At 42.1% G+C, this 24,729-nt stretch overlaps 2 protein-coding genes across 4 annotated transcripts in view; one reads left to right on the forward strand and one right to left on the reverse strand.

Moving 5' to 3' along the window:
• The window catches only part of TRIM24 (tripartite motif containing 24), an 86,626-nt gene extending 82,821 nt beyond the window's left edge, over nucleotides 1-3,805 (forward strand). For 2 of the 3 annotated variants that reach the window (XM_084809528.1, XM_084809527.1), the window contains exons 16-19: nucleotides 334-469; nucleotides 1,216-1,290; nucleotides 2,141-2,290; nucleotides 3,072-3,805. In XM_084809528.1, coding sequence (XP_084665654.1) covers nucleotides 334-469; nucleotides 1,216-1,290; nucleotides 2,141-2,290; nucleotides 3,072-3,281 — 571 coding nt within the window. In that variant the 3' untranslated portion in view covers nucleotides 3,282-3,805. Of the gene's footprint in view, nucleotides 1-333; nucleotides 556-1,215; nucleotides 1,291-2,140; nucleotides 2,291-3,071 lie in introns of those variants that run through there. The other variant, XM_084809529.1, reaches the window with a different exon arrangement.
• A 5,704-nt stretch (nucleotides 3,806-9,509) lies between these two features.
• SVOPL (SVOP like) overlaps nucleotides 9,510-24,729 on the reverse strand; it is a 48,900-nt gene continuing 33,680 nt past the window's right edge. Inside the window, exons 12-14 of the mRNA XM_084811880.1 lie at nucleotides 12,873-12,954; nucleotides 10,473-10,562; nucleotides 9,510-9,650 (exon numbers count right to left, since the gene is read on the reverse strand). Of these exons, the coding sequence (XP_084668006.1) occupies nucleotides 9,510-9,650; nucleotides 10,473-10,562; nucleotides 12,873-12,954 (313 nt within the window). The remainder of the gene's footprint in view (nucleotides 9,651-10,472; nucleotides 10,563-12,872; nucleotides 12,955-24,729) is intronic.

The following is a 24,729-nucleotide window of genomic DNA, read 5'->3' on the forward strand; positions in this document are numbered from 1 at the left end:
GAAGAGGGGATTTTAATGGCTGAGCAAGTCCACTCCACTCTAAAATTGTTTTGCCCATCAACAAAGGACAATTTCAGTAGAGCCTCATTCACCTGTCATCCCTTTTAACTGCTCATCTGCAATCTGGAATTCTCTTTTTGATCATGAGATAACACACACTGTTTGAGTGAAGAAATTTAAAAATTGCAGAAAGAAGGAATGCCTCTTGGATTCAGCTCCGCCTTGGTATCTTTTTCTAAAACTCATTATAAAACATAGATGAAAGAGTTTGCCTAGAAGCATTCAGAACCCAGGAATATAGATTGATGCCTGTCTGTCTTCTCCTTTGTTTAGCGGAGAATGGATATGCACATTCTGCCGTGATTTGTCTAAACCAGAAGTAGAATATGATTGTGATGGCTTAAGTCATATGTCTGAAGAAAAAAGAAAACTGGAAAGCAATGTGGGGTTGGCACCCATAGATCGGAGGGTGAGAACATAGTAATTGTGAATTCTTCTTGAAAAATGGTTTGTTGGTTAAAAAATATGTCAGTGATTTGTTACTAACTACTGAGAACCTGAGACTATATCCAAAAGACACCTTGCACTTGTGTATCTGCTCTGGTCATGTACATTTGCATTTTTGATTCTAGAAATTTCAGGTATTAATACAATGAGCCTGTATTAATACTTCATGAACACAGCCTCTTCATTGTACCAGATTAATGTTATCATTTAGTTGGGTCATTCTTTTAAAAAGTGAATTATGGATACATGAGATGCATGACACTCCTCTTGTGTTTAAACTGCACTTGGAATTGGACTTGTGTTTTCCTCTGGCAGATTACTTTTAATATCTTTCTTGAGTTTGCTTTATTTGGAAAATGGTTCATAAAGATCCAGTAAATGTGCATCAGGTATGGAATATTCAAGTTGCCTTATCCACAATTTCTACATAATTTTAGGAAAAATGCTGATTAATGCTGATCTATTATTGCAAGGATGCATACATTGTTCGGAGTCAGCTTTCTCAATACTTCTAGAAAATCATGTATTGGCAGCAAAAATAGTCCAGTGAGGGGAAGAGGGGTGGGGGTGATACCAAGCAGTGCCAGCATTTCAGCAGGTTCTCTGTCATAGTAGAGACTTTGTTTTTCAGAGAATACAATGCTATTCTAGCTTTTCTTTAAGTTGGTGTTCTGAGTTAACCGTGCTTATTTCTCATCTGTTGTGCAGAAGTGTGAAAGATTACTACTGTACCTTTACTGCCATGAAATGAGCCTTGCTTTTCAAGATCCAGTCCCTCCCACGGTATGGTTGTCACTTTATTTTTTGCCATTGGTATTTTGTAAGGGTTAGGTTAGTACTCATTACTGGTTAAGGGAGCAATCTTATGTGGAGAGGCGGCCGCCCAGCAGGAAGAATGCAGAAGAAATCCTCTCCTCCACGCTCCAGCCGCCCTGCATTCGTGGCTAGACGGACCTCGAAGCACAGGGTGGGGAGGCCGGACGACGCATAGGAAGCATTGTACTGGCACTTCCACACTCCCTACCCCCAAGAACAGCCCCTTTTGCCCCACTCCACGCTGCTCTTATGAACATGGAGCTTGGGGACAATCCGTGCTACCTACGAGGCGGCGGGGGAGAGGGCAGGGAGGCAGTTCTCCAGGAACCAGCCTCGGAGCCCGAGCTCTGAGGTCAGTTCCCGGAAACCGACCAATCCTATGACCATCTAGCCACTGACTAGCAGCCATAGGATTGCGCCCTACGTAAGCTAGTCTCTATTTCAATGCAGCATATAATTTCAGCACTGACAGAAAATGAGAGAACAGCTTGATATCAAGCAGCATGTCATTTAAATCTCATATTTGAATACAGTTGTCTTTAACTAGCTATGCTTTTTTAAAATGCATTTATTCAGTTACTTCATGCTATTGAAGCAAATGCTGCTAGGGACCATCCACAGTATGTTTTGCTATCTTGAATTGGTATAACTTATTTTCATTAATAAAATAGGAAGAAATCTCTCTACATGCTTAGCAGAGTGAGATCTGCACTTCAGATGTTCTGTTTCCCAGAGAATACAACAAAAAAGTACACTAAATTTACATTTTAGTAAAAGTACATTAAATCTGAGAATTTCTATGATCTATTTCTTTTAGGTGCCTGACTACTACAAAATAATTAAAAAGCCAATGGACTTATCAACTATCAAGAATAGATTGCAAATGCATTACCCTTTATACACAAAACCAGAAGATGTTGTGGCTGACTTCAGGCTGATCTTTCAAAACTGTGCTGAATTTAATGAGGTTAGAAAACACTTCATTGTATCCATGTGTATATGTTCCTAGGAAAGTAACGTTGTTGGGGAATAGAACTTTGGGTACCATAATAGTTGCAGACCCATGCAGCAGAATATGAAGACTATATATACAGAATATAATTATAGGTCTCCTTTCGTAATGACTGTCCAGCACTGGAGTTGACTTATAATATTAGGTAATAGCTGACTCATATAAACTTTCTTTCAACAACTACATTTAGTAGTGGTAAGGAATATCTGTATCAGAGAGAGAAATGACATCTGCCTAGCATCAACAGGATCGATACTATACTTTGGCGCATTATGGTTTCTTCTTCCACCATAAGCCACTATGTGTGAACAAGCTCTCTCTTAGCCAAGAAGTGATAGGAAATCCCAGTGGACTAACTAAGGTGCTAATATAATCTTACATACCAGTTTTATAGTATAAATGATACTGACAATGGTACTGTAGTCACATCGTGTTTTGATTTGCTAATGGAAATGTTGACTGTGCCCTTGAATTTCTTTTATTAATTTATTTTTAGAGACACATTTTATTGAACTACAATCTTGTAAATCTCTACAATCTCTAGAACTCTAATGTAGTTCATTTTATTGAACTACAGTCTCTGGGAGGTATTTGGGCTAGTGTCTTAAGTTCATTTATAAGTGTGCTAATGTTGTCTTTCAGTGGCTTTTTCATTTCATTTTAAAAATTATTTTTATATTTTGGTACTGCAAATATAAAACCTATGACACACTAGCATGTTTAATTTCCCCAACAGCCTGATTCAGAAGTGGCTGATGCTGGCATGAAACTGGAAGCCTACTTTGAGGAACTTCTGAAGAACCTTTTTCCTGACAGAAAATTCCCTGCCCAGCCTTATTGCCGTGCTGATAGAGATAGTCCAGATGTAACAGATGACTCAGATGATGATTTTGTGCAGCCACGAAAAAAACGTCTCAAATGGGAAGAACGCCAGTTTTTTAAATGAATTGTTAGTATGTACTGTTAAGAATTTTTTACTTAAATATTTATCAACTTTCATTTTCTTCAGAAATTTTTTTGAGAACATCGACTTCTGCAGATTTGGACATTTACTGGGAGATACAAATGTACCATGTACTGAGGCACATAGGAGTCTTTAGGAAATTTCTATAAATTTTACCCTTGTGTTGAAAGTTCATTATACCACCACTCTAGAGTGGTAACTGCTCAAATATTTTATTTAGAAAGTATTTGTTTAAAACAAAAAACTAAAGTTGGAAATGAATCTAATATGTGCTTTTTTATTTCAAAAAATACAATCTCACCATAAATTAACTTACCAAAGGCACGTGGCTGGCCATAAATTCAGTTCTTTGTACTGTAAATAACTATTAGCCATTGGAGGAGAAAAGCACATGGTTTGATATTGTCCTAGGATGCTGACTAGTACAATGACATTTTAGTTGCCCCCAGAGAGAGCTACTTGTGCTCTAAAATGTAAGGAGTGGAGAGACAAATTAAAGTACTTTGAAAAAGGATATTGTGTGTCTTATTGTGGACCTAAGAAGAGAAATCACATACCTTTTACAAGAAATCATAAATATGAGCAGAAATCTTAATTCAGCTATGGAATCATTAGGGTTTACTTTAATTGTATAATCTCTCCTATAGTACTCAGTGAGCTAGAAATAGATCTCCAACTGCTGTTTTTCTTAATGTAGAATAGGCAATCTCCCAGTTGAAGTTGGTTCTGGATTTGTCATTAAAACCCACTGATTTGCTCAGTGCAGCATAGAATACGATGCTTCTCTTAGTGATCCTATAGCTTCATCTTGAATATAATACAAAAATGGGTCTGACTTAATTCCATTGCCCTGATTTCATGTGTTCTTCCGTCTTCTCCTAGTCTGCATGCAAAACAAATCATTGTGAGTATAATCCAGAGAATGCTAGGTATCTCTAACCCCTACTGCTTGTAATGGACCTTGAGTACATTATTAAGATTTCTTGAGCTTAATTCTTAATTCAGGTTTTCAGTTTATCATCAGAATTAATATTGAAAGAGGAAGCTTTCATCTGCTCTTAACAGGTGTAGCATATACTTAGAATCATAGAATAGTAGGGTTGGAAGGGGCCTATTAAGACCACTAAAATATTACACAATATTTAAAGAGAACTTCAAACAATGAAATATTCCCTGGAATTACAGTGTGGTTTTAAAATGCAATTTTAGTTATGGACTTGAAAATGGAAGATAAGAGTAAGGCTGGAGGGTCTTTCCAAGTGTTTGATTTTATGCAGTAGTACATTTAAACATGTATTGCCTGGCTTGACTGCTGTTATTCAGATAGAGGTACGCTTAGTTCTCAGTGGCATTCATTGACCTCGTTTGCATGCCGTAACAATCCACACATGGATTCCAACTCTGAGTTATGTTCCTCAGCAAGCCAGAGTTCCACATTTGGACATCACGATAAACAACCAGGGATGAAGCATACCTGGGTTGTTTATCACAGCGGGTATTAGCAAGTGCACAGGAACCAGCCTGTACACTTGCTTCCACTACATTTTCAGTCACCTGTGGTTAACTGATTTGTTGATGGCGTGTGAACTGGGTCATCGAGTTCTGAGGAAGAACATGGATTCCAGTCATTTACACAGTTGGGGGAAGCAATTTGCCCCTACCTCAAACTATAGGGCCAGCAGGATCTGGACAGGGAAGATGGGATGCTGTTCCCCTTCCCATGTTTCCAATTGGATTCCATTTATTTTTCCCCCACCGAACTCAATAGTTCTCTTCTAGACAAAATTTGCCCCATTTCCTGGTAATGGCATCAATTGGGTCAGATTTAACCTCTGCATGACTATCCCCTGAGTTCCTCCCTTTAAATTAAGCTGTCACAGGTAAATGAATGACTAGTATTCACTTTGGGGGGTGGGGGAATAAACCTTCTGTTGCAGTAACTGGGTGTTCTAATGTCTGCTGCCAGGGAGGGTGCAGAGGACTTCAACGTATGGCTGTGTGCAGAGTGTTCCGAGATGCTTCTCTTCCATCCACAATTACCTACGCTTTAAGTGTACTGGCTAGGAGAGAGTGAAAGGAGCAATGAAGATAGAGCAAGCCACTGCATGCCTTATATCACTCAAATGCCCTTAATTCATATCTGAATAGATAAAGCACCAACTACCTTCCGAAGACAAAGAATGTTACTTTTACTTCTTATTTTGTCTGACATCACTGGATAGTATAGCAAGTTCTACCGCAACAGTGGCTTGAATAAATGGGAGATGCCATTTGACACTAAACCAGGCTTGAGAAGGCTGTGTAATTAAACATGCAGGTCACATTTAAGTTCTGTTTATTTGAGCAATGCAGATGTTCCATTTGTTTTGCAGTAATGGAAACAAGTCAGGTTTATTAAAATGCCATGAAGACACACATTTTTAAGGCATATGGAGAAAAACACATTACTTGCTCTCCAGAAACTGGCTCAGTCGAACTGATGAAATAGAAGTCTCTCACATTTTTCCTCTTCCAAGTAGGCATGTCATCATTTCATTTGCTAAAAATAATTAAAATACACATTTTAAGAGAATTATGGACGGACAGGGCCCCACAGCTACACTCTTACAAAATGACTTAAACAGTGTCAGTTTTGCAGTTAGAATTTAATACTACTAATTAATGTTTAATCGTCTGCCAGTACAGACATATCAGCTGCTATGTGGTGGGTGGTTTAAATTGTTCTCTCAGACAACTGTTTAAATGCAGCAACCCATGCACCTGCAGGAGCTTGCCATGCATTTTGGGAGTTGTCTTCCCACCATTTCACTGCTCCCTCTTCTGCCTTTTTAGTTTGCAGTGGTATAAGTTATATAAATTTTGTTTCTTTTTTTCTGCATTGCTGTTGCATATCAGACCAACTTCATCAAAGCTTGGGGCTGAGACAACTCAAGTAGTTTCAAAAGGGGAAGCGTGTAGGGGCCTAAGGGAGATCTAAGGGTTTTTATTAGCTGAGTAAACTATTAAAAATGGGAGGTGGTTTGTGGGCATTCAGGTTAACTGTATGTGCATTATTACCCTTCTAATACCAAATTTGCCTAGCCCATTGCCCATCAGCTGGACAGTGCAACCCAGCCACCCACAGATACATTACTATATACTTGTGGACTTAGGTATAAAGAAATACTAGTAGGTGAAATGAGAAGAAAGCATGCACACGCACGTGCACAGCCTAACAACTTTCACAACGTGCAGAATGTTGAGGGTGTCAGTTGGGGAGGGAAATAAAAGGACACGGTAGGAGGAGGAAGGAATTCATCTGCCTGACAGCTTATAGTACCCTGGAAGTGGGATTGGGTTTGTGGCAGGGGGATGTGCACTGTGAGGTCTTAAAAAAGCTTCCTGCACTGTATAGAGAAAAGGGACACCGACCCATTTCCTTCAGAAACTTTCCCTGGTACAGCCATACGGCATGACTGGAGCTGGCAGCCAGCTTCAAAGCTGAGCTGTTTAGCATTCATTATATGGCACAATAGGTGGAAGGTTTGGGGAAAGAGTGCAAAGTGTCTTATTTTCCTCAGTCCTAAAACCTCCCCTTATACGAGTCTTGCATATCACTATAAAACTGTTGCAAACTGGCTGGAGCCCTGAATAGGAGCATTCCTGTTAGGGATACGCTGCGACACTGTTAGTGTATTCCCACTTGATTCTGCCCGCCCCCAATTTTCTAATAACTGCTACATATTTTACTGCTTTCTGGTGCTTGAATGATGCAAACTGGAACTCATTAGGCTTGCAGGCTGTCATTTAAGCACTTGCAAACCCCACAGGTCTTAGTGTCGTTGTTCCCTCTTGTATAAAAGAGGAAGCAATAAGACCTTTACTAAAAAAAATGTTCCTCGACCCAGGAGATCTTGTGTAATGACAGGCCAGTCTCCAAGGTACTATTGTTGACTAAGGTGATTGAAAAGGTGGTGGTGTTACAACTCCAGATGCATCTGGATGATACTGATTACCTGGACTCTTTTTCAATCAGGCTTTTGAACAGGGTACTGAGACTGCTGGTGGCTTTGCTGGATGACCTATGTTGAGAACTGCTTGGGGGAAAAGTTCTCCTGGACCTCTCAGCAGCTTTCAGTACCATTAATCATGGTATCCTTCTGGACTGCATGGTGGAGCTGGGCCTTGGGGAAGCTGTTTTGCAGTGATATGGGTTATTTCACATTGGGTCCAGAAGGTAGTGCTGGGAGATTACAGCTAGACTCCATGGCCATTGGCTTATGGCATCCCACAGGGTTCTGTCTTGTTCCCCCATGTTATTTAGCATTTACAGAGTACTGCTGGGAGAGGTCATTTGGAGCTTTACGATACCACCAATAGGCTGATGACACCCAGCTCTATTACTCTTTGTCACCACCACCAAAGAAGCAGTCGAAACCCTTGAATGTTGTCTGGGTTCAATAATGGGCTGGATAAGGGTGAACAAGCTGATTTTAAATCTAGCCAAGACAGAGGTGTTTTTGGTCGGTAGAACTCCTGACTGAAGAGTTCATAGCTTGGGAGAGCTCCTTAATCCTACACAGTCCCTGAATCTTCAGGCCCCAGCAGTGGCAAGGAGTGTGTTTGCACAATTACACTTAGTGTGCCAGCTGCAACTCTTCCTGGGTCGTTCTGAATTAACAGTTATCTATGCCTTGGTTATATCACATTCAGACTACAGCAATGTGCTCTACACGGGGCTCTCCTTGAAGTGCATCTGAAAGCTATAATTGGTGCAAAACGCAGCAGCTAGACCGCTAACGTACACACTATCGGGATCATGTTACACCTGTTTTCAAAGCCCCACACTGGTTGCCAATTGCTTTCCATGCTTAATTCAAGGTGTTTGTTTTAACCTCTAAAGACCTACATTGCTTAGGACCTGGCTAAGGGACTGCCTGTGTCATTATGAACCTGCCGGGGTATTAAGGTCTGCAGGACAGGCCCTTTCAAGGGCACCAGTACCAATAGAGGCCAGTTTGTCAGGCACATGTGACAAGTCCTTTCTCCTGTTGTCAGGAGTGTTTCTGAGTGCAGGGAGTGGGATAGTAGTTCAGATTCTGAAGGAGAACTGCCAGACATGGGGGAGGTATTTTCCCAGGCTAGTCCAGACATGACTAGGCAGGCTTCTCAGGTTTCAAACGTCCAGCTTGCGGAGGATGATGGTCCCTCTTCTCACACACACACAAACCCGTGAGAGACAGCGAACGGGGAGATGGGTTTGGGGGCATGTGACCTAATAGACACCAAACGCAGGCGCAGAGCAAAGAGAGAGAAGGCAGGGGTGGAACTTAGACAGTCTACCCGATTGGCCTTGTGTGAAAAGCTGCGCTTAGAAGCCTCATGAGAGAGAGAGATGCCCCCCCCCCCTTAAGTTAGGCTAGTGAGACTGCCTTCCTCTTCAAATGGCGGGCAACTTTCGTAAATACCTTTTGAAACCCCTGAAGGCATTTCCTTGTAGACTGAAAGTCAATGAGAATGTGCATCTGTATGACCCTGTGAAGTAATGGATTAAAAGCTGGAGTCTGAAGCCTCTTGTCCGTGCATGTTTTGGCATTTGAAGTTAAGTGGGGGCAAAAGGAATCTTGACAACTGTATTGCTCCCAACCTGTGGAATGTGCTACCTGAAGAACTACAATTGGCCCCCACTCTCTTGGTCTTTAGAAAGGGTGTAAAGACACATCTCTCTTTAATTTAGCCTTTTAAATTATGTAGTTTAATGTTCTTATTTTTATTGGCCTAAGGTTTCCTTTTTTAAAATTGCTGTGCACTGCCTTGATGGCTTTTTAGCAGACAAGGTGGTACATAAATGTTAATAATAAAGAAATAAATAATGTATAGCAACATACAAGATATAACTTGTATGGAAGTATATGTGCATCCACAGACCCAAACAGCTAGTTTAAGGGGGCGGTGGTAGTCCAGGTGAGCACCATGACAGGGATGTGCAGAAAGAAGCACTTCTACAGCTAGTTTTGTAGAGGGATCATTGGTTCAGTTACGTGCAGACTTGGCTCATGATACAAAAAACAGCAGGGATTCTCTGCATATTTTCTTTAAGTCAAGGATGACATTTAAGGTGACCAACTCCTAATACAAAAATGGCTCCCGCAAGGCCCTTGTTATAATGAAATGAAGCTCAAGGGAAGTTGCCTCTGTCAACTTTTTCAGTTCAGGAGCTTGCTTCTGATCTTACAGTACTGAAGACAAGATACAAACCTGAAGTGCTCTCCCCTTGGTCTCTATGGGTAGAGTGTAAGCAGAGATGGCGCACACCACACAAACCGAAGCAAAAAGGCAAAGCGCTCCCAAGATGGAAGCATTCATAAGCACCTATAAATAAACAACTTATTAGTGCAATATTTCGATGCAATTTTGAAAACAAGCATTCTAAAAGGCCCACGGGGACCCATTCACTTCCTCAAAGTTAAGCACATTGGGATGGATTAGTCTATTTCCACTTGCTTTACGTCTATGTTCATTCGTATGTTCAGTCTGCCCCATTTTCACATTGTTTAACTGCACAATACATGCATTTTATCCTAAAACACAGTTTAATACACATTTTGGTACATTAGTAGCAACATTTTAAAAAGAAAATTTAAAAATCGGACTTAAATAAAAAATATCAGGGTGGTGTTAATAACAGATTTTTATCCCTTCTGCACACTAGCTGCTTTTCAACTTCTTTACAGAAGAGCTTAGTATTAGCTTTCAGAACTGTCGCCAACTTTTTATTATTATTGTGCCCTCTAACTTTCAACAAACAATGGTGATCCCACAGTTTTTCCTTGTGATTTACATTTTTTTAAAAGCTTTCTGTCTGTCGTTCTTAAGTTTTTATCATTGTCACCCTTCTTTGAACTCTGTCTTTATTGCTGCTGCACCCAAAACTGGATTCAGTATTCCAGGCACGTTCCAGTTGCACTGAACGCAGTAGTAGTACTACTCTGGCTTAGGAGCGGCACCAAAAGACAAAATAATTTAGCAAACTTCACCTTTTCCCTTACCCTTTTTTAAACATGAACCTAAATTCACATCATTTGAGGCCTGTGACCTCAAATCATCATGCACTTGATATTGTTTATTTGAAGATACTTGCCTGGAGCTTGTTATTAGTATCAGATTGAATTTATTAAAAGAAAGATGGCTTACTTGTGATATAAAAGGTGCCACCATGGCACCAATACGACACAGGGAACCGCTGGTCCCCAGACCCAGGGCTCTCACTGTTGTCGGATAAACCTATGAGACAGCAATATACAATGCAACATTGGTAGGGTCTTGGCTATGAAGAACAGTAGAATGAAGCAAATGGTATTTGGGCATTAAGCTTGTCTTTGAAGATAGACCATTCACATCAGGGACACAGACAAAGGAACACAGGTGAACCTATTAAGGGGGCCCAGAGCTTATAGTGTCATGTGATGGCCCCTCCCCTACCACTCATGAGCTGTTTTGAATACCAATAGCATCCCAGGCCCAGAAGATTCTATTAGTAATTCTGTAAAATGGGTGGGGAACCTATGGCCCTCCAGATGTTGATATTAGCCATGCTGACTGGGGCTGATGGGAGTTGGGGTCAAACATCATCTGGAGGTCCACAGGTTCTCTACCCATGCAAAAACATAATGCTGAATATTTCTTGGTAAAAATATTGGGCACAATCTTTCCAAAGTTAAGCTTTTTTAAAAGTCCCATTGATTTCAAATGGAGAGAGGATCATGTGGTTAATTTTAAAACTGCTTAACTTAGACTAGATTGTGCTCATTTAGTTTAGAGTGACCAATCATGAATTAAAGTAATTACATTCTCTAGCAATGCAAATTTAGGCATGTCTACTCAGAAGAAAGCCCCATTGCGATCAATGATAGTCTTGGGTAAGTGGGTATTGGACTGTAGCCTAAGCATTGATTCAGCAAAATACTGAATTCTGGAAATACTAAAAATATTGAATTTTCAGCATTTTGTTAGTTGGAAATTTCAACTTTTTTTTTTTTTTACATTGAGCCAAAAGTAAAAATGGCAAATGTTCAACTCCAAATTTTCTGACTCTGAAATTATATTTAAATTTAGTGTCAAAATCAGCCTCAACTATTTTCTTCTGGATTGCAGTCATTAATGAGAACAATCACTAAAATATAATATTTAGGTGAATGGATTATGCCATAATAATTTAACCTAGAATTTCTTGGGCCATCTTTTGAAGAACATGATACTGCTTACTATCAAATAGGAGTCTGCTAGGGTGGGTTTCTGTTGTCCTCCAATTTTTATGAGCTATTTAGGGTGTAATTCTGTGTCCAGAGTGACATTCTGACATTCTGACAGAATAATGGGCTCAAGTTACAGGAAGCCAGATTCTGGCTGAACTTCAGGAAAAGCTTCCTGACTGTTAGAGCAATACGACAATGGAACCAATGACCTAGGGAGGTGGTGGGCTCTCCCACACTGGAGGCATTCAAGACAAGGCTGGACAGCCATCTGTCAGAGATGCTCTGACTTGGATTCCTGCATTGAGCAGGGGGTTGGACTCGATGGCCTTGTAGGCCCCTTCCAACCCTACTATTCTATGATTCTATGATTTTTTGTTGTTGTTCAGTCGTGTCCAACTCTTCGTGACCCCATGGACCATAGCACACCAGGCCTTCCTGTCCTCCGCTCTCTCCCGGAGTGTGCTCAAGTTCATATTTTTTGCATCGGTGATGCTATCTAGCCATCTCATCTTCTGCCACCCCCTTCTCCTTTTGCCTTCAGTCTTTCCCAGCATCAGGGTCTTTTCCAGTGAGTTTTCTCTTCACATTAGGTGGCCAAAATATTTGAGCTTCAGCTTCAGTATCTGTCCTTCCAATGAGCAGTCAGGGTTGATTTCCTATGCAAATTAATACAGAAAAAGGTCCTACAACTCCAAGCAATTCCCAGCCAGCTTGGCTGGCTAGGGAATGCTGGAAGTTGCAGGACTTTTTTCTTTCTAAACATGCATAGGATTGCACCCTTAATCATTCAGGTTTGTGTATGTATTCAAGAGAAGCAAAGATGTCAGTGTTGTCTACTAAATCACAAAAAAGGAAGAGTAACATAGACAGGAGCTGGTAAGTTAAATGCTGTCCTCTACCTCTAAACCTGGGACCATTCATTCGGTGACCACTGTCTTCTTATTAGGATAGGATGCATTGCTCGGTCTGGTCCATCTCAAATATATCAACCCCATCTGAGCCCAGGAGTGGGGCAGAAATATTGTTAGCATCACTTTCCTGTTCATTCCAGCTACCCAGCTAATACTGCAGGCCTTCCCCAATTACAGTGTGCATGTAAGTGTGGATGGTATTGCAGTATTACAGTACAGGGGAGTACTGTAATACTGCAATACCATGCACATTTACATGGAAGTAACTTTCATTGAACTCAATTAGACTTCGGAACAAACATGCATAGGATTGCACTATCCATGTATATTTCCCATTTATTAGGGAAAGATTTGAAGAGAGTATCTTACAGAAACTGCCAGTTACGTGTCCCTGGTCTCTACAATTCATGAGTTCAAGAAGGTCTTACCTCTGCTGTGTAAATGTATATGGTATTGAAATTTGCTGAGACGAAGGCACGCAGCAGGAAGAGAAAACCAATGAGCCCCATGCTAGGTTGAAAAGAAATAAAATTATGGAAGCTCATGTCATTACCCAGCACTTGACTGCACATCACACCAAAGAATACCATCAGATAGAATTGTATGCCAGAAGGTCAGATGCCCATCTAAGGTATAATGCTCTAGCACACCTGAAGGGCTTAAGACGTGATGTTCCTTTTCAAAGGTAAGCACATGGGATGGAATTTATGATTGGAACTGGCACACTGAGGATTAGCATGGCCAATAGACCCTCCCATTGGAGGTCATGCACAGTTTGCACATATGCACATATTTGCCCCTGGATGACAGCTGACAGAGAAAGGGGAGATAAAGGAAAAGACTCCAGTGTACCATTCTACAAAAGGCTGGAAGCCATTTCTGTGGCCCTAGCTAGGTCCAAGAGAGCCCCCAGCCCGGCCTCCCTTGTAGTTTTTGGTACAATATGTTTTGTTGATTTTTAAAAAATACTATGTAAGTTGCCCTGAACATTTTGATGTTATTCTTGTGATGTTTTGTTTTACAATGGAAGGGTGGGATATAACTAGTTTAAATAAATATTGGTAGCCTATAGCTGCCTTAACAAGGGTCAGTTACATCCCCTCCCATGTACCACTAGAACTTGCGACTGAGTGTGTGTACAAGGCAACTATGATAACATGCCACATTTATGTACTTCTCAGAAGTGTCCCAGGTGTTGGATTCTGTGTCTCTCTACAGTTAGACCCATGCTTACTGGAAGAAGTAGATGTTCCAAAAGCCACCTTGAGTGCCATTTTTTTTATATACAAAGGCAGGGTACAAATCAAATCAATCAATTAATCAATCAATCGGCCTAACTGGATGTCAGGAGCTAGCCCAGGAAATACATAAAATTGACATTATCCAACAACATGCTATACCATGAAGTGATATAACAAAACAAGAGCCAACTGCCCATGAGAAACCCACAAGTAGGACATGAGTTCAATCGCACCTTCCTGCTCATGGTCCCCAGCAACTGGGGTACATAGATATACTGCCTCTGATACTGGAGGTAGCATATAGCCATCAGGACTAGTAGAAATTGATAGTCTTACCCTCCAATCTCCAGGAATTTGTCCAATCCCATCCCATTTTAAAGCCATCCAAATTGGTGTCCATCACTACATCCTGTGGTAGTGAATTCCATAGTTTAACTACACGCTGTGTGAGGAAGTAATTTATTTTATCTGTCCTGAATCTCCCACCAGTCAGCTTCATTGGATGACCTTGGGTTCTATTATTATGAGAGCGGGAGAAAAATCCCTATCGACTTTCTCCACACCATGCATAATTTTGTACACCTCCAGTATGTCTCCCCTTACTCACCTTTTTTTCTATGCTGAACAGTCAGATGTTGCAACCTTTTCTCATAGGGGAGTTGCTCCAGCCCACTGATCATTTTAGTTGCCCTTTCCTGCATTTTTCCAACTCTACGATGTCCTTTTTATGTGCGGTGACCAGAACTGTACACAGTATTGCAAGTGTGGTCACATCAAGGATTTGTATATGGGCAACTACACACTCCCCTTCATGGATCACTGCCTTGTTGTGGCGAAGGGGCTTGCATAACTCAGTGAAGCCATAAGTTATGCCGTGCAGGGCCACCCAAGATGGACAGGTCATGGCAGAGAGTTCTGACAAAATGTGGTCCACTGGAGAAGGAAATGGCAACCCACTCCAGTATTCTTGCCAAGAAAACCCCATGGAATGTATCACAAGGCTAAAAGAGATGACGCCAGAAGATGAGCCCCTCAGGTCGGAAGGTGTCCAATATACTACTGGGGAAGAGCAGAGGGAATTTCCAAGTAGTGCCAGAAAGAGTGAAGCAGCTGGGCCAAAGCCAAAAGGACACTCAGCTGTGGATGTGTCTGGTGGTGAAAAGAAAATCCGATGCTGTAAAGAACAATATTGTTTAGGAACCTGGAATGTCAGATCAATGAATCAAGGTAAGCTGGAGGTGGTCAAACATGAGATGGCAAGATTGAACATCGACATCTTGGGAATCAGCGAACTCAAATGGACAAACATGGGCGAATTTAATTCAGGTGACCATCATATCTACTACTGTGGGCAAGAATCCCTTAGAAGAAATGCAGTAGCACTCATAGTCAACAAAAGGGTGGGAAAAGCAGTACTGGGGTACAATCTTAAAAATGACAGAATGATCTCAGTACGAATCCAAAGCAAACCATTCAACATCACAGTAATTCAAGTCTATGCCCCAACCACTGATGCCGAAGAAGCTGAGGTTGATCAGTTCTATGACGACCTACAATACCTTCTAGAACTAACACCAAAAAAAGATGTCCTCTTCATCATAGGGGATTGGAATGCTAAAGTAGGAAGTCAAGAAATCACCGGGATAACAGGCAAGCATCGCCTTGGTGTACAAAATGAAGCAGGACAAAGGCTAATAGAGTTTTGCCAAGAGAACACACTGATCATAGCAAACACTCTTTTCCAACAGCACAACAGGCGACTCTACACATGGACATCACCAGATGGTCAATATCGAAATCAAATTGATTATGTACTTTGCAGCCAAAGATGGAGAAGCTCCATACAGTCAGTAAAAACAAGACCCGGAGCTGACTGTGGCTCAGGATCATGAGCTGCTTCTTGCAAAATTTCGGCTTAAATTGAAGAACGGAGGGCAAACCACTAAACCATTCAGGTATGACCTAAATCATATCCCTTATGAATATACAGTGGAGGTGAGGAATAGATTTAAGGGATTAGACCTGATAGACGGAGTGCCTGAGGAACTATGGACAGAGGTCCGTAACATTGTTCAGGAGGCAGCAACGAAATCCATCCCAAAGAAAAAGAAATGCAAGAAAGCCAAGTGGCTGTCTGATGAGGCTTTACAAGTAGCTGAGGAAAGAAGGGAAGCAAAAAGCAAGGGAGAAAGGGGAAGATATATCCAACTGAATGCAGAGTTCCAGAGAATAGCAAGGAGAGACAAGAAGGCCTTCTTAAATGAACAATGCAAAGAAATCGAGGAAAACAACAGAATGGGAAAGACTAGAGATCTCTTCAAGGAAATCGGAGATCTCAAGGGAACGTTTTGTGCAAAGACGGGCATGATAAAGGACAAAGAAGGCAGGGACCTAACAGAAGCAGATGAGATTAAGAAGAGGTGGAAAGAATACACAGAAGAACTATACAGGAAAGATCTGAATGTCCCTGATAGCCATGATAGTGCTGTCACTGAACTTGAGCTGGACATCCTAGAGAGTGAAGTCAAGTGGGCCTTAGGAAGCATTACTAACAACAAAGCTAGTGGAGATGACAGTATTCCAGCTGAGCTATTTAAAATCCTAAAAGATGATGCTGTTAAAGTGCTGCACTCAATTTGCCAAAACATTTGGAACACTCAACAGTGGGCACAAGACTGGAAATGGTCAGTTTACATTCCAATTCCAAAGAAGGGCAATGCCAAAGAGTGTTCAAACTACCGTACAATTCCGCTCATTTCACATGCCAGCAAGGTGATGCTCAAAATCCTACAAGCTAGGCTTCAGCAGTATGTGAACCGAGAACTACTGGAAGTACAAGCGGGGTTTTGAAGAGGCAGAGGAACTAGAGATCAAATCGCCAACATTCACTGCATCATGGAGAAAGCAAGAGAATTCCAGAAAAACGTCTATTTCTGCTTCATTGACTACGCTAAAGCCTTTGATTGTGTGGATCACAACAAACTGTGGCAAATTCTGAAAGAGATGGGGGTACCAGACTACCTTACCTGTCTCCTGAGAAACCTTTATGAGGGTCAAGAAGCAACAGTAAGAACCAGACATGGAACAACCGATTGGTTCAAAATTGGGAAAGGAGTATGACAAGGCTGCATATTGTCGCCCTGCTTATTTAACTGATATGCAGAGTACATCATGAGAAATGCCGGGTTGGATGAATCACAGGTTGGAATTAAGATTGCCGGGAGAATTATCAACAACCTCAGATACGCAGATGATACCACCCTAATGGCAGAAAGCGAAGAGGATCTAAAGAGCCTCTTGTTGAAGGTGAAAGAGGAGAGTGCAAAAGCTGGTTTGAAACTCAACATTTAAAAAACTAAGATCATGGCATCTGGCCCCATCACTTCCTGGCATATAGAAGGGGAAGAAATGGAAGCAGTGACAGATTTTACTTTCTTGGGCTCCAAGATCACCGCAGACGGTGGCTGTAGCCATGAAATTAAAAGATGCTTGCTCCTTGGGAGGAAAGCTATGGCCAACCTAGACAGCATAGTAAGAAGCAGAGACATCACCTTGCCGACAAAGGTCCGCATAATCAAAGCTATGGTTTTCCCAGTAGTAACGTATGGCTGTGAGAGCTGGACTATAAGGAAGGCTGAGCGCCGAAGAATTGATGCTTTCGAACTGTGGTGCTGGAGAAGACTCTTACGAGTCCCCTGGACTGCAAGGAGGTCAAATCAGTCCATCCTAAAGGAAATCAACCCTGACTGCTCATTGGAAGGACAGATACTGAGGCTGAAGCTCAAATATTTTGGCCACCTTATGCGAAGAGAAAACTCTCTGGAAAAGACCCTGATGCTGGGAAAGACTGAAGGCAAAAGGAGAAGGGGACGGCAGAGGATGAGATGGCTAGGTAGCATCACTGATGCAATGAATATGGACTTGAGCACGCTCCAGGAGAGAGCGCAGGACAGGAAGGCCTGGCGTGCTATGGTCCATGGGGTGACGAAGAGTCGGACATGACTGAACGACTGAACAACAACAACTACACACTGGGTCAACATTTTAATCAAGCTTCCCACCCACAACTCTAAGATCTCTTTTTTGGTCAGTCACTACTAGCTCAGATCCCATCAGAGTATATGTGAAGTTTGGATTTTTTGCCCCAACATGCATCACTTTACACTTACTTCCACTGAATTGCATTTGCCTTTTTATTGCACCAGTTTGGAGAGATACTTTTGGAACTCTTCACAGTTCTTTTTTGTTTTAACCACCCTAAATAATTTGGTGTCATCAGCAAACTTGGCCACCTCACTGCTCTCTCCTAATTCCAGACAATATATGAACAAGTTGAAAAGCATTGGTTCCAATGCAGATCTCTGTGGGACCCCACTGTTTATATCTATGGAAGAGACAGAAGAGACTTTCCAGTCGTGGTGACCTGCAAGGTGTGTGCTATGTTTGTTTTCTTGCCTAAGAACAACATGGCCTACACATGCAACAAGTGCAAGTTGATTACACTGTTGAAAGAAAAGGTAGGAGGACTGGAGCGGTGAGTGTCGACCCTCCAGGGAATAACAGAAGATGAAGTGTTCTTAGACAGAACAATGGAACTACAGCAGCAAAGCGAAGTACAGAAGCTAGAAGAGCAACAGCAAGCTGAGGGAGAAAAGGAAAATGCTGAAGTGAGGAAAGATGAAGTAGAGGATACTCCTTGGTAAAGGGTGGCAGTTAGGAGCAGAAGAATTAGAAGCCGCTCTGCACCAGTGGAAACAGTGGAACTCTGGAACCGATTCCAGGTACTTGAGGATGAGATTGGATGACAGCCTGCAGAGGAAGAATCACAGGGAACCTCGCATGAGAGTAAGCAAGAGGCTGAAGGTCAGTCAAACAGAGGCAATGAAACCAAGGCCTACAACAACAAGAAGAGAAGAGTACTAGTTGTGGGAGACTACTTGCTGCATGGGATTGAAACCCAAGTATGTCGTGAAGACCCATAGACTCTCCAGGTATGCTGTCTCCTCCTGACAGGATGAATTAGAGACTAGACTGAAGGGTTGTCTACGCTCATAAAGCCCACTGACAGGTATCCCTTTCTTTTCATCCATGTGGGAACAAATGATACTGCCAAGCGGAGCTATGAAGAAATCACATCAGACTTTGAGGTTTTGGGCAGGAAACTCAAGAACTTTGGGGCCCAGATAGTTTTCTCATCCATCCTTCCAGTAGTTAGAAGAGGGATAGAAAGGAAAAGAAAAATATTCCAGGTGAATGACTGGCTACGAAGGTGGTGCTAATGCGAAAGATTTGGATTCTGGGACCACGAGCTATACTACCTGGAAGATGGACTGTTGGCAAGGGACAGGTTGCACCTCACAAGGGCTGGGAAGAATGTGTTTGGCCACAGCATGAAGAACTTCATCAGGAGGGCTTTAAACTGAATCCTACGAGGGAGGGAGACGTAAAGTTGGGGGTAACAATGGACAAAAGCTCATACACCACAACGGACACAACAACAACTCTAATAGCGCCCAATAATAGTCTTCAAAAACATGTAGGAAGAAAGCCAGACTATAAACCACATGGTCTTTGATGTCTATATACTAATGCCCAGAGTATGAGAAACAAACAGAACGAACTTGAACTCTTAATGCAGGAGGGAAATTATGACTTGATAGGTGTAACTGAAACTTGGTGGGATGACTCCCATGACTGCAATACAGCAATTGAAGGATATAACTTTTTCAGAAAGAACAGAAGGAACAGAAAGGGAGGTGGAGTTGCACTAAATGTTAAAAATACATATATTTGCACAGAAATACAGGAGGATGATCTTTGCAGCCCCATCAACAGCATCTGGGTTCAAATAAACAGAGCAAAGAATAAAAGGAACACTGGTGGTTGGAGTCTACTACCAGCCGCCCAATCAAGGAGAAGACGAGGATGAAACCTTTGAAAAACAAATAGCCAATGTTTCAAGGAAGCATGATGTAGTAGTAGTGAGGGACTTCAATTTCCCCGATATTTGTTGGGAGACAAATTCTGCAAAACATGGCCCCTCCAAGAAATTCCTGACTTATGTTGCTGATAACTTCCTCCTATAGAAAGTGGAGGAAGGAACTACAGAATCAGCTATCCTTGACTTGATCCTAACCAAGAGAGATGACTTAGCAGTTACTGGAACTCTGGGGAAAGTGACCATGTTATATTTGAGTTCTTGGTTCTGAAAGAAGCGAAACCCGAGTGTAGCCAAACGTGTACCCTGGATTTTAGGAAAGCCAATGTTAATAAACTCAGAACAGTGTTTAGTACGGTCCCATGGCGAGAGACTCTAATGAGAAAAGGCGTCCAAGATGGGCGGGAGCTTTAAAAAAAGGAAATTCTCAAGGCACAATTACAAACAATTCCAACAAGAAAAAAAGTGGAAGACAACAGAAGAAGCCAATGTGGCTTCACAAAAAGCTTAGAGAAGACCTGAAAACAAAAAAGCACACATATAGGAAATGGAAGGAAGGCTAAACTACAAAGGTACAGGCAGGTAGTACAGAATTGCAGGGCTGGCGTCAGGAAGGCTAAAGCTGAGAACAAGCTGAGGTTAGCGAGGGATGCTAAAAGCAACAAAAAGACTTTCTTCAGATACGTGCATAGTAAAAGACAGAGGAAAGAAATGGTGGTTCAACTATTAAATAAGGATGGCAAAATGATAACAGATGACAAAGAAAAGGCAGAAGTGCTCAATTCCTACTTTGGCTCAGTCTTCTCCCAAAACAGGGTGTATGAGCCCCCTGGCAAAGGCAAAGTACAGGCTGAAGGGGCAGGATTGCAGCTTGAGATTGATAGGCATATGGTCAAGGAACACCTAATTCCTTTGAATGAGTTCAAATCTCTAGGACCAGATGAACTGCGTCCTAGAGTAATAAAGGAACTAGCAGAAGAACTCTCAGAACCACTGTCTATTACCTTTGAGAAATCAGGAGGACGGGTGAAGTGCCTGATGACTGCAAGGGGGCTGATGTTGTCCCTATCTTCAGAAAGGGCATAAAGGAGGAACCTGGGAACCACAGACCAGTCAGTCTGACATCAATCCCTGGGAAAATTCTGGAGCAGATGATAAAGCAATCCATCTGTAAGCACCTTGAACACAATGCAGTGATTACTCGAAGCCAACATGGATTTGTCAAGAACAAATCCTGCCAGACGAATCTGATCTCATTTTTTGATCAGTAACCTCCCTTGTGGACTGTGGGAATGCTATGGACATAATATACCTCACCTTCAGCAAAGCTTTCAATGAAGTGCCCCATGATATCCTGATTAGCAAACTAGATAGAAGTGGGCTAGATGAAACAACTATCAGGTGGATCCACAGTTGGCTACAGAATCGTACTCAAAGAATGCTTATCAGTGGGATCTTCTCAAACTGGGGAGAGGTAATGAGCGGGGTACCGCAGGGCTCAGTCCTGGGCCCAGTGCTCTTCAACATTTTTCTTAAGGACTTGGAGGAGGTGGTGCAGGGAATGCTTACAAATTTGCAGATGACACAAAATTGGGTGGGATAGCTAATAACTTGGAAGACAGAAACAAAATTCAAAGTGATCTTGATAGACTGGAGCGCTGGGCTGAAAACAACAGAATGACATTTAATAGGGATAAATGCCAAGTTCTGCACCAAGGAAAAAGAAACCAAATGCACAGTTACACGATGGAGGATACTTGGCTCAACAATACTACAAGCGAGAAAGAACCTGGCATTGTTGTAGATCAGAAGCTGACTATCTGGCTGCAAAAAAGGTAAATGCTATTTTGGGCTGCATTAATAGAAGTATAGCTTCCAAATCACATGAAGTACTAGTTCCCTTCTACTCAACTCTGGTTAGGCCTCATCTGGAGTACTGTGTCCAGTTCTGGGTGCCACATTTTAAGAAGGATGCAGACAAACTAGAGAGGGTTCAGAGGAGGGCAATGAAGATAATCAGGGGACTGGAAACAAAGCCCTATTAGGAGAGACTGAAAGAACTGGGCATGTTAACCTTGAGAAGAGAAGACTGAGGGGAGATATGATAACACTCTTCAAGTACTTGAAAGGTTGTCACAGAAAGGAAGGACAGGATCTCTTCTCAATCATCCCAGGGTGCAGGACATGAAATAATCGGCTCAAGTTACAGGAAGCCGGATTCCGGCTGAACTTCAGGAAAAACTTCCTGACTGTTAGAGCAATACGACAATGGAACCAATTACCTAGGGAGGTAGTGGGCTCTGCCACACTGGAAGCATTCAAGATGAAGCTGGACAGCCATCTGTCAGAGATGCTTTGACTTAGATTCCTGCATTGAGCAGTGGCAGGGGGTTGGACTCGATGGTCTTATAGGCCCCTTCCAACTCTACTATTCTATGATTCTATCCCTCCATTGGGAAATTCACCATTTATTTCTACTCTCTGCTTTTTGTTGTTTAGTTAGTGATACATAAGAGAGGTGAAAAGAAAATCCGATGCTGTAAAGAACAATATTGTTTAGGAACCTGGAATGTCAGATCAATGAATCAAGGTAAGTTGGAGGTGGTCAAACATGAGATGGCAAGATTGAACATCGACATCTTGGGAATCAGTGAACTCAAATGGACAGGCATGGGCGAATTTAATTCAGGTGACCATCATATCTACTATTGTGGGCAAGAATCCCTTAGAAGAAATGCAGTAGCACTCATAGTCAACAAAAGGGTGGGAAAAGCAGTACTGGGGTACAATCTTAAAAATGATAGAATGATCTCAGTACGAATCCAAGGCAAACCATTCAACATCACAGTAATTCAAGTCTATGCCCCAACCACTGATGCCGAAGAAGCTGAGGCTGATCGGTTCTATGAAGACCTACAACACCTTCTAGAACTAACACCAAAAAAAGATGTCCTCTTCATCATAGGGGATTGGAATGCTATAGTAGGAAGTCAAGAAATCACCGGGATAACAGGCAAGCATCACCTTGGTGTACAAAATGAAGCAGGACAAAGGCTAATAGAGTTTTGCCAAGAGAACACGCTGATCATAGCAAACATTCTTTTCCAACAGCACAACAGGCGACTCTACACATGGACATCACCAGAAGGTCAATATCAAAATCAGATTGATTATGTACTTTGCAGCCAAAGATGGAGAAGCTCTATACAGTCAGTAAAAACAAGACCTGGAGCTGACTGTGGCTCAGATCATGAGCTTCTTGTTACAAAATTTCGGCTTAAATTGAAGAACGGAGGGCAAACCACTAAACCATTCAGGTATGACCTAAATCATATCCCTTATGAATATACAGTGGAGGTGAGGAATAGATTTCAGGGATTAGACCTGATAGACAGAGTGCCTGAGGAACTATGGACAGAAGTCCGTAACATTGTTCAGGAGGCAGCAACGAAATCCATCCCAAAGAAAAAGAAATGCAAGAAAGCCAAGTGGCTGTCTGATGAGGCTTTCCAAGTAGCTGAGGAAAGAAGGGAAGCAAAAAGCAAGGGAGAAAGGGGAAGATATACCCAACTGAATGCAGAGTTCCAGAGAATAGCAAGGAGAGACAAGAAGGCCTTCTTAAATGAACAATCCAAAGAAATCGAGGAAAACAACAGAATGGGAAAGACTAGAGATCTCTTCAAGAAAATTGGAGATCTCAAGGGAACGTTTTGTGCAAAGACGGGCATGATAAAGGACAAAGAAGGCAGGGACCTAACAGAAGCAGATGAGATTAACAAGAGGTGGCAAGAATACACAGAAGAACTATACAGGAAAGATCTGAATGTCCCTGATAGCCATGATAGTGCGGTCACTGAACTAGAAAGTGAAGTCGGACATCCTAGAAAGTGAAGTCAAGTGGGCCTTAGGAAGCTTTACTAACAACAAAGCTAGTGGAGATGACAGTATTCCAGCTGAGCTATTTAAAATCCTAAAAAATGATGCTGTTGAAGTGCTGCATTCAATATGCCAACCAAGTTGGAACACTCAACAATGGCCGCAAGACTGGAAAAGGTCAGTTTACATTCCAATTCCAAAGAAGGGCAACGCCAAAGAGTGTTCAAACTACTGCACAATTGCGCTCATTTCACATGCCAGCAAGGTGATGCTCAAAATCCTACAAGCCAAGCTTCAGCAGTATGCGAACCGAGAACTACCGGAAGTACAAGCGGGGTTTAGAAGAGGCAGAGGAACTAGAGATCAAATCGCCAACATTCACTGCATCACGGAGAAAGCAAGAGAATTCCAGAAAAACGTCTATTTCTGCTTCATTGACTACGCTAAAGCCTTTGATTGTGTGGATCACAACAAACTGTGGCAAATTCTGAAAGTGATGGGAGTACCAGACCACCTGACCTGTCTCCTGAGAAACCTGTACGAGGGTCAAGAAGCAACAGTAAGAACCAGACATGGAACAACCGAGTGGTTCAAAATTGGGAAAGGAGTACGACAAGGCTGCATATTGTCACCCTGCTTATTTAACTTATATGCAGAGTACATCATGAGAAACGCCGGGTTGGATGAATCAGAGGTCGGAATTAAGATTGCCGGGAGAATTATCAACAACCTCAGATATGCAGATGATACCACCCTAATGGCAGAAAGTGAAGAGGATCTCAAGAGCCTCTTGTTGAGGGTGAAAGAGGAGAGTGCAAAAGCTGGTTTGAAACTCAACATTAAAAAAACGAAGATCATGGCAACTGGCCCCATCACTTCCTGGCATACAGAAGGGGAAGAAATGGAAGCAGTGACAGATTTTACTTTCTTGGGCTCCAAGATCACCGCAGACGGTGACTGTAGCCATGAAATTAAAAGACGCTTGCTCCTTGGGAGGAAAGCTATGGCCAACCTAGACAGCATAGTAAGAAGCAGAGACATCACCTTGCCGACAAAGGTCCGTCTAATCAAAGCTATGGTTTTCCCAGTAGTAATGTATGGCTGTGAGAGCTGGACTATAAGGAAGGCTGAGCGCTGAAGAATTGATGCTTTCGAACTGTGGTGCTGGAGAAGACTCTTACAAGTCCCCTGGACTGCAAGGAGGTCAAATCAGTCAATCCTAAAGGAAAT

Source organism: Heloderma suspectum, chromosome 7 (assembly GCF_057233095.1).
Source record: "Heloderma suspectum isolate Gila_16-S chromosome 7, 16-S_ref, whole genome shotgun sequence".
NCBI lineage: Eukaryota > Metazoa > Chordata > Lepidosauria > Squamata > Helodermatidae > Heloderma > Heloderma suspectum.